The sequence below is a fragment of the Excalfactoria chinensis genome, chromosome 4 (genome assembly GCF_039878825.1).
Source record: "Excalfactoria chinensis isolate bCotChi1 chromosome 4, bCotChi1.hap2, whole genome shotgun sequence".
NCBI classification, from domain to species: Eukaryota; Metazoa; Chordata; class Aves; order Galliformes; family Phasianidae; genus Excalfactoria; species Excalfactoria chinensis.
In genome coordinates, this window is record NC_092828.1 from 31729074 (window position 1) to 31739638 (window position 10565).

A 10565-nucleotide genomic window follows, 5' to 3' on the forward strand; every position below is an offset into this window, starting at 1 on the left:
GTTTTCAGTTAGCAAGGAATTTAGTCAACGTTGCTGGAAAAATAACACATCAAACTCATTTACTGTAAAATTATTTGTTTTAATGTTGCATTTTACTGAAAGAACTTACAAAACATTCACATATACATGATTTACTCAAAGCTTCAAAGTAGCCATACTAAGACTTAATAGCTGTGACTCAGAACACAGTATAGAAAAGAAGTTAACTAAAGTAGAGCCAGTAAGTCAATTTCTTTTACCCAGAAAAGTGAATTAACTTCCCTTAGCGTGAGTTCTCCATTGTTCACCAAAGTTAAGCATTATGTACCAATAATGTAAAAACTCTTTTTTTTTTCCGATTGCTTCTATTAAGCATTGCAATTACTAATGCTGCATTAGTAGCAACCTGAAACATCCTATGATCACAGAATCACCAAGGTTGGAAAAGACCTAAAAGATCACCCAGCCAACCATTCACCTAATTACCAATAGCTCCCACTAAACCATGTCCCTCAACACCACATCTAATTGCTCCTTGACCAGGGTTGGTGACTCCAGCACCTCCCTGGGCAGTCCATTCCAGTGCCTGACCACCCTTTCTGAGAAGTAATATTTCCTAATGTCCAGCCTGAATCTCTCCTGCTGCAGCTTGAAACCATTCCCTCTGGTCCACGATGACATGTGTACTGTCAGTTCTGTATACAAAATGACAACGTACAGCTCATCTCCTGCAGCCCAGAGGAGGCACAGTCTGGTCCAACACCAAGATGTGAAGTACTAAGGTTTGCTTATGTTATATATTGCAGGGCTGCCTAAAGATAAGTAAAAGAGTGGCAAGTGAGCCTAAACCATATAAATCGTTTTAGTGTACCAGATGAGCTTACCCCTGCCAAGGAGTGTGTTTGTACCCCAAATCATGCTATTCCAAAGCAAGTTATCTGCTGCCTTATTTCACTACTGCTTTCTTTCCCCCTGAGGATGCAAAGCACCAAGGAGCTTTAATTGCGCCACCAATGAAACTTATGTGCCAAGAGAAGAAGCCCTTTATGTGCATTAGAACTACAAATGCACTCAAGGAATGAAGTACGTTTTCAGTGTTGAGAGGAAAAAAGAAAATCCACCTTAATAAATGCATAAAAATAAGACGGTGGATGCTGCTGTACACAGATAGATACACTTGTAAGGCATCTTTTTGTTTTTCCTATAAGCGGCACTCTTGGAGCAAGAGAAGCTAACCTAAGTGTTTAAAAAGATTTGGAAACAGTAAAAAATGTGCCATAATTAAACAGATAAACTGAGCAAAAATCTTTCTTTGTCCTTAAAAGTTAATTTCACTAAAATCTGAGCACCTCTTATTAATCCAGCACCAGTAAACTTTGTCCAGATTCCCTGAGATGAACAGAGCTGCACTATTCGCTTTAAATTTGCCTTTTGGAACCTGTTGCATATACAAACTGGATGGTTTGATCCCAGTGTTTCTGCCATCTCCTGATCTAAGATGGTAGTTTTCTCACTTCTGCGGCGAGCATTAAAGAATGCCATGTAAGTAGCAACCTACTTCGATTTTAGATGAAAATACAGTTTTTTCGTCAACATCGAAGCGAAACAAGGAATCTGTTTCTTCCCTATGGCGTTTATATCTCTGCACATATCCACTCTGCGATGAGAAACTTTTCTGTTGACGACGGTAAGAAGTTCTGTGAACTCCAAGGACGAGCCGTGCTTCCTGAGAGCTTCACACAAGTCTTGAATGTACCAGGAGCCATTTATGGTTTCACGGTGAGAAAAGTAACCTATTGCAGAACAGGAAAATATGATTATATTTAGTTGTAAGTAGCCACTGCCACTGAAAAACATTCACGAGGGTTGCTCCTTGCTAGCTTCACCTAACGGAATTACTACTGGATGTATCATCATAGTATCATAGTATCATAGTATTGTGCGAGTTGGAAGGGACCTTAGAGATCATCAAGTCCAACCCCCGGGATTCGAGCCCTCTGTGTAGCAGAGCGGCACTTCTACCCCTTGTGCCACAGGGGGGATTCGAACCCGGGCCCTCTGGTGTTGCAAGCGGCAATTCTATCGCTGTGCCACCGAGGCACACCGGTGTAAATCTTACCATGTCAAGTTATGCAGTTTCACTAGAAACAGCAGAAGGAAACGGTTTTGATATCACTTACTTTGTCTAGCCAAGAGGAATACAGTTTAGGAACTGGTAGCTTACTGTCCACAGGGCTGTGTCTGCAATTTGCATGGCAGCAGATGGGACTGAGGACAAGACAGATGATGGACTGGGAAGTACAGCCGCGCAGTATGGGGGAACAGATAAGCCTCTCGAATACCACAGAGAGGCTTGGAGAAAAGGGGAATGACTGCTGTCAGCAGACAGCTCAGCAACAAGATTATGAAGAGAATGATTCTGTTTGGCAAATTAACTGCAATTTTGAACGTTTGTTTTTACTTTTTCCCTAACATATGGGGCTCCTTCCCAGATGTCACTTAACAGGGAGCAAAACAGATGACATAGAACTGTACTCATTATTTTGACTGCAAAATGGGGAAGCGTTCAAGCTTGTTCTAATGAAATATCAGACAGACAGACAGACATAAAATAGAACTCTACCTTGTGCCACAGAATAGCACATAATGAAGTCTGCACCAGCTGGCAGGGTATAGACGCCAGCTGCATCCACTTCAGTCTGGTTAACAGTGGTTTCATCTTTGCCGTCTACTGAATCCTGAACTAGAACTGGATCATCATGTTTATCACCTCGACATGCCTGTTGGGGAGAGAAGGATGGTTATACATTCACCTCTGTGAAGCTGATCTGCGTTACCACAATGCTTTTAAACAAAGAGGACTCCTGTTACGTTCTACATTAACTATACGTGTAGAATTATAAAAGACCCATCTCTATCAATTAAAATACTGGTAATGAAATCCAATAAAAACTCAGGGTCAGCTAAAACAGGTTGTTCAGGACTATGTCCAGTTGGCTTCTGACTGTCTTCAAGGTTGCATGATAACTTTCAGTGTTTGCTCACCTACCCAATAAAAAAGTGTTCTCTTGTGTTGAGATGTTCTGTGTGTTTAGTTTGTGCCCACTGTGCACGACTGAAGAGATCCTGGCTTCCTCTTCATTCCCACTCCTGCTATCAGGTATTCATGTATATTGATAAGATTCCCCTTAAGCCTTCTCTTCTTTAGGTTGAGCAATCCTAGTTTCTCCTGATATGAAAGATGCTCCAGTTCCTTAATCATTTTCACAGCCCCGCACTAAACTCATTTCAGTAAGTCTGTATCTTGTGTACTGGGGAGCTCAGAACTGGACACAAGACTCTGAATGCAGTCTCACCAGCTGGGGAAAGAGAAAGGATCACCTCCCTAAACCTGACAATGCATCAAGGAATAAATGCTCTGAAGCACAGCCATTGCAATATGCTGTGTTATATTATGTTGCTGATTTATTTATTTAACGAGAAGCCATTAAATAAGCCAAGGATTGCCTGTGTTGCAGAAAGAGTGTACATGGAGAGAAAGAAAGAGTATACTTAAAGGGTACAAAGCAGGCAACAGGCGTTACTTAAGAGCTATCATGAAAGAGAAATAGGAGTTTCCTTTCTTTTGGCATGATGAAGTTCTGTCCTTGCTGTTCACTCTGTGATTTCCAAAGGTAAGTGTTATACTGATTGTTCTCTCTGCTGTAAAAGATCTCCGTGAACTGAACTAATGCCATTTGCTTCTTTGATAAGTATCATAAATATTTCCACATATACCTTGTATTTAACAGTATGCTGAAGTTTGTAGCAGCCTTGTGCCTAAGTCACCTTTCACTGGAAAAAAGGTAGTTCTTAGAATTACCCTATAACTACTAGAATCACAGTCTACTAAAGGTCAAGTTCTTGTCTGAGTTTACTAATTCTAACATTAAAAATTGGGATTGCCCCCGTATCCAACTGCTTTGAACAAGAAGCTGGACCACAGACCTCCGGAATCCTTTCTAGCTTGCATTATGCTTCGAACCAAGGAGTAATATAGGAAGTTATTGTATGGGTTTTGTTTGACCGCTTAGCACCAGCAGTAGTTTTGTGACAATAAAGCCTTCATAAGTTACTTCAGTTTTTCTAGAGAAGTGAATTACAACAGATGGATCTTAAAGGTCTTTTCCAACCATAACAATTCTATGATGAGTATCAGTCATGGAAATAAATAAAAACAACAAATAATCTTCAATGATCAAGTGAAGGAACTTACCAGGGGGAAAGCACTGAATGTAAGGAAGTTAGATAACGTTTTTCAGCCTAACCTATGGACGAGAGGTGTCAACGGGAGGAACTGAGCTGAGGCCGTACACAGCTTTCTCCAAACACTGATGCTACTTTCTTCTCTGCCATTAAATGTACACTGACAGCATCTCACCTGAATTATAAATATCTTCGGCTTTCCTACCAGACTCTGGCACTTGTCTCCTCTGAACATGTTTGTGATCGTCTCAATTTTGATTTGGGCATCATATGCGTAGACGTGATCGTTCTCACCGTGACTCAAGAACACGCAAACAAAGCAGTCAGCGTTGCTGTAGTCATCCCGAGAGGCTGAAATATCAAGTGTGCTTTAGTTAACTAAGCAGCGATTTTCACTTTCAAAAAAACAGGGCACATTTGGATTATATAATTTCATCTCGAATCAGACATTTCTCAAGTGAACCGTATTTTCAGATAGCATAAGACTGCGGAGATCTGCAGGTACAGTGATGAAGCATGGCTCAAGATAAGGCCATTGAAAATACAAAAGAATGTTGTTAACTTCTCCCAGCTGAAAGCTAACATCTTTCAGCAGCTTCATTAGCTCTCAGCAGAGATTTGCTTACACTGCAATAAAAAAACCCCTGAAGTTTAACCCTTAAACCCTTTTAATGTTAAATACCATGCACGAAAATGAAAGATTTTAAGTCAAATGAGCACGGAGAACAGAAAATGCATGTCTAGAAATTCTGCTATCAATAGTTAGACATAACTAATATACGGTCTCCTACCTTCATACACTTTCTGCAGCACATCTTCTGCTTTCAGATCGTCAAAAATTCTGACTTCGAATCCAAGGTCTGTCAAACTATTGTTAAAGCACATACGTGTTAGTAAAAACATTTTCTCATATTATAGATCGATTCCTACCAACTCAACTGCTTTCACTATGAGACAGTGAATATTCATGTTTACGCATTAATTGTGAAAACAACAACTGAAAATTATTTTGGACTCAAACTGCTGTCCAGTGCATATCTAGTATCTACTTCAAGTTACTCTGAAGACTTTGGCCTACGAGAGTTCTGGACTCGCTGCAGTCATGTGACTTGTGCCAGCAGTTTCTGTGACGTACAGGAATGTCCCCTGAAGTCGTCTTAATTATGTCTTTCTTTGTCAAGATTGCACAGACTCTCATGTTTGCAAAATATTTTCTTCTGCACTTAAATGTAAGATCTGGGGAGCTGCTTATTTCATCTCAAGTTCTGAAGTTCACGTTTCTTTTAAGCTTTGGGGGAGAAACCCGAGTTTCTTACCTGCGTTGCAGATTGTTTCTATCTGCCAAAGTCCCACGTCTGTCTGGCAGCCTTAAATGCCAAAAAAAGTGCTCGTGATTGAAGATTAACGCAACTCCTCTTCTCTGATGGTTCATTTTGTATTGCTCCGCAGGGTCAAATGTTTGTCTGTTGCCAGAGACAGAAAACTTTCTTGATGAGTTAGTTAGCTGCTAATTGACTTCCTTTCCTGTATTCCTGCTAGCTGAGACTGTCTACAGTTAAACTGACTACAGACATTGAGAATCCAATTTCAGAAGACAAGACTTTAAAACGTGTGATATTTCAGAAAGAACCTAAATCATTAAGTGTTGCTGAAAAGCTTGGGCATGTTAAACAGGTCAGTAAAAACACGATTAGGCTGGGGACAAGGATCTGTCAGGTAGAGTTGAACTGAGCCAAGTGTTACATCCTAAACAGCAGCCTATGTACTGTATACTGATTGACGAGGTAGCATAAATACTGTTTGTGAAAAGTGAACAAGTTTGTATTATTTACAGATCCAAATGAAAGCTATGATGGTACAACTGTTGACTGGTGTTTAGCAACCAACCAACAGAGCCCTACAACTGAGGGACTATTGGCAAGAGCTCAAATGACCAACCCGGCTTATAAGTAGAGAAATTTTAATTATCAAGGCAACAAATGTGTTGTACTTGCACGTTTGGAGTAGCATTCTGTTTCTTTTATTGTGTTATGAGCAAACACAACACAGAGGTCTGCATTAACTTGCTATGATCTTTAAACTTGAACCCAAAGGGTCCTTTCTAGGCTTTGGCATGGTTGTATTTAGAGCAACAAATCGTGCTGCTTCTGTTGATAAAGGCAGCAATGCAGGCAAGAGAGGGTAAAATACTTCTGACGACAGCTCCTCACAACAGAAAAGGCACGTGCTGTAGGTGTGCAGAATGACAGTCCAGGTCATGCTGCCCTAGAGCTGTTGTATTTGGCATGTTACTGTTTTGGTTCTTTTTTTTTTCCTGCTGCAGAATGTTCAGTCTTGGTGCAATCCCTACAAAAAGTTCTGAATATTCACCTGGAGAAGTTACTTAAAGATTACACTTTACTCCAAAATGCCTTCATTTCACTACGAAGCAACTAAAATGTTTCATTAAGTATTTCTGCTTCTCCACTTTACTATGAGCAGCTCCTTAAAACATCTGCTCATAATGCCTGCAGAAGAATTCAAACAAGGAGCAGGAATTCTGGATAACTGCTCCCCAACTGGGGATTTCTAAAGCGTTAGTTGGAAAACTGGTCAGAAAAATAAGTGGGATGCTTTATCACGCTCTCCCTGATTAGAGCACTTAACGTGATAAAATGTTCAACTTTAGCTCTGTAATTATGATATTTCACTTGTGCCAGTGCCAGAGCTTGTTCAGATCCTGGTAATTTTTGTTCCTTAGGATTTAGCAAGATACGTGGCTTATGGACTGTTATGTCCTCGGATCCATCAAAGAACCATTAGAAAATAGTTCCCTGTGAAACTCTTCCTCTGCTCAGCTGTATTCATTGTGTGAGCAAGGCAAAGGAAGCTACCAGACAGGTAGTTTACCTTTTCCAGAGCTAGACAGCGTTGCATGATGGAGCAGGAAAAAATCATGGATCCACTACCTCACTGTTTCTACACACTCTCTATAGAGGACTGTATTCTTGTGTTACACACTATTGCTTCACCCAGTTGTCCATAGACTGTGATGGCCACTGTCTCTGCACATTGCTTAACATAAGAATCCACTCCTAAGAATCCCTTCTGCATGCCTTCATCATAAGAAGGGTAGTTGTACAGCTGATGCTGCTAAAACTAACAACATGTTGTGTAAATGGGTGAGGTTGTGTGAGTAATCCAGCTGCATTCCTAATGAAAGCCAGGAAAACTTCAACTGACCTCAGTAGGCCATCTCTCCATCACTGCCGTCAGAACTGTACCTTATATCAAATGCATCCACTTCTGTGATGTTCTGATTTCCATCTGTTAGAAAGAAAAAAGTGATTTAGCCACCAAATCTTTAAAGGAAAAGGTTTGAACTTGTGCATCCAGCCGTAAAGTTTAGCTATTAAGTGTGAAAGATGAACCAAAAGCTCATTCACATATCAGCTACGTAGGCAAGCAGTTTAACGGCTTCATTAGCATTTGTACCCCAAACTTTTGGGGGATGTTGTTAAAATTTGACTCTAATATACGAATTTTAGGTGGTCATGATGTACACATTTTTTATTTAGCCAGCTATCTGTATCCACTTAAATACATAAGTCATGACCTCGGAATACATAAGTGGTTAGAAGTCTATATTTAAACACTCTCTTTGGCTCAATAATTAGGAGTTTACATTATCTAAAAATACACTTTTTTTTTAACTTCAGTAGTGCCCCTATTGCAAAACTAAGCATTCTCTGAGGTTGGGAGCAGCTTATGAATCACAGAATCACCAAGGTTGGAAAAGATCTCCAAGATCATCCAGTCCAACTGTCCACTTGCTGCCAATATTTCCCTACTAAACCATGTCCCCTTAGTACCACATCTACATGTTTCTTGGACACCTCCAGGGACAGTGATTCAATGACTTCCCTGGGCAGCCTGTTCCAGCATCTGAACGCTCTTTTGGAGAAGAAAGTTTTCCTAATATCCAACCTGAACCTCCCCTGGTGTAACTTGAGGCCATTCCCTCTTGTCCCAGTTATGCAGGAGAAGAAGCTGACCCCTGCCTCATCACAATATCTTTTCAGTTTTAGAGAGTGATGTGGTCTCCCCTGAGCTTCCTCTTCTCCACACTGAGCAATCCCAGTTCTCCCAGCTGCTCCCCAAAAGACTTGTGCTCTCACTGCTTCACTGCCCTTCTCTGGACACACTTCACAACCTCAATGTCCTTCTTGTAGGGAGGAGCCCAATAGTGAATGTAATACTCAAGGTGCAGCCTCAGCATTGCTGAGAAGGTAGTATAACCATATGTGTTAGCAACAACAATTGAGAACATGCAAGATTTATACCTTTTCTTCTGCTAAATTAAGTATCTCCAGTAACAGAATGCATATGAAGGTAACATTGTGGAAATAACTGGGAATCTGCATACCTTGGAAGGGTGCAAAACTGAAGGCTAGGCAGATGGCCAGGCCAAAATACTTCAATATTTGTTCTTTAACATCTCATTAGGCTCTTCTTATCATAGTTTCAACTACTGTCACTAGAGACTAACAACCACATTATGAAAACTGTATGCTGTATTGTACCTGTGTTGGTTGGTGTAGGTTTGCTGTCCAACTGCACACGGCCTGCAATCAAAGCAGAAGGCATGGTCACATAGACCTGTATTTTAAAAACTATTCTGTACACATCATTTTCCTCGTTTTGGTCCCTGTTTTTCACATCTGACTGAAGCCTTCAGCGAAAACAACTGACATACAAACATACTGACTGAGATGTTCATAAAGGCACTAGACTAAGCTTGGAGCTAATGACAGAAGTGTTGAAAATGAGTGCAGACAGAATGTAGCAGCATCGCTTGTGCCTGTGATTTTGTTTATAATACAAGTCAGAGATCTGTATTTTTAAATTTACACTTTCTTTGCTTGAGCACCTGAAATCTGATACTTTTGCCTCAACTTAAAGGAGAGGGGAAGGAAGGAAACACTTCCAAAACCCTCAACAGGCTTTTAAAAGGTTAAAGTCAAACTTTAGGACAGAACACGCTGTCACGTAGATACAAAGACTATGGAATGCCTACCAGCTTTACAGTAAGAACATCGATCACAGCGGTGCAGCCCTATAGCCACGTCTCCCGCTCTCCCTCCCGCCCCCACACTGATACAGCGCACTTATCTCCAGCAGTAACCTGACTTCCAGTACTTTCGTTCCGGGTCCCCATGCAAATCGTTGTTTCCGCTTCGTCCTCCTCCCTCCCCGCTTTGTTTCACAGACGGAAAAGGCCGAGCTCCCCCCACTCAGAACACAGCAGCAGCCCCGCAGCTCCGCTCCCCGGGTCCGACCCGGGGCTCCGTCTCTCCGTTTCCTTCATCCCGCAGGTCCCCGCGGAGCAGAGAGCGCTCCGGCCGCTAACATCCTCCCGCCTACCTGCCGCCCGCCGCCGCTCCGCGCCCGACATGTCGAGAGCCCGACTCCGCGCCCGCCGTCTGCCGGCCCGGCCCGCCTCCTCCGCGCTGCCTCCGGAGGAAACGGGGCGGGAGCAAGGCAGGCCGCGAGCCGTCCCTCGGCGCCCCGAGGGCATTCGGAGAATCGCTTTCGCTTGGCCGAGCGCCTTCTGGGAAGGGGAGCGCCTTGTGAGGCGCTGTGGTGCTGCTGGGCCGAGGCTCCTCAGGGCTCTGCCAGAGGGCACAGGTATGCACGGTTTGCTGTAAGGCTTCTGATAGCCACATTCGCGTGTATGGAGCCCTGAAGGATTGGGAAGCTGGCAGATTTGCAGCCTCGGTCTGTTACTGCAGAGTACCCTTTGGTGAGCCTGACTGTGGTGAGATCTCAGGTGCTGGGGAGAGCACCTGGCGAATGGCCCTGTGCATGGGAAGCCTCTATCATTTCATGGTCAACTAGGGAGGTCCCAGAGGACTGGAGGCTTGCCAGCATGATTCCTAGCTACAGGAAGGAGATCTGGGGAATGACAGGCCTGCCAGCCTGACTGGGAGCAAGTGTCAATCTGCCTGTGGGTAAGAAGGCCCTACAGAGTCTGGATAGCTGGGCTGATGCCAGTGGGATGAAGTTTAACAAGACCAAGTGTCAGGTCCTGCACTTCAGTTGCAGCAGCTCCAGGCAATGCTACAGGTGTGAGGCAGAGTGGCTGGAAAGCTGTGGAAGAAATGCACTTGGGGGTGTTGATCAGTGCTCAACACAGCATGAGCCAGTAGTGTGCCCAGGTGACCAAGAAGGCCAGTGGCATCCTGGCTTGTATTAGAAATAGTGTTGCCAGTAGGAGCATGGATGCAATCATCCTTCTCCATTCAGCACCAGTGAGGCTGCACCTCCAGGACTGCATTCAGTTTTGGACCCCTCAATATAAG

At 42.9% G+C, this 10565-nt stretch overlaps 1 protein-coding gene across 1 annotated transcript; it reads right to left on the reverse strand.

The window, feature by feature from the left end:
• Positions 1-61: 61 nt before the first annotated feature.
• On the reverse strand, positions 62-9886 carry CASP6 (caspase 6). The gene is made up of 8 exons (XM_072334133.1): positions 9628-9886; positions 8787-8828; positions 7488-7530; positions 5541-5687; positions 5016-5092; positions 4400-4575; positions 2603-2759; positions 62-1772 (listed from the first exon to the last, which is right to left on the reverse strand). Exons 1-8 carry the CDS (start codon positions 9779-9781, stop codon positions 1534-1536), a joined length of 1035 nt encoding a protein of 344 aa, XP_072190234.1. The 5' UTR covers positions 9782-9886; the 3' UTR covers positions 62-1533.
• Positions 9887-10565: the final 679 nt, after the last annotated feature.

Bases quoted from the DNA above. Each gene is read 5' to 3' on its own strand.
- CASP6 (XM_072334133.1), bottom strand. From the start codon at position 9,781: ATGCCCTCGGGGCGCCGAGGGACGGCTCGCGGCCTGCCTTGCTCCCGC. The intron at 5,688-7,487 runs GTACAGTTCTGA...CTCTGGCAACAG, and splicing joins GTGGATGCATTTGATATAAG to ACAAACATTTGACCCTGCGG. The intron at 5,093-5,540 runs GTAAGAAACTCG...CTTTAACAATAG, and splicing joins AGAAACAATCTGCAACGCAG to TTTGACAGACCTTGGATTCG.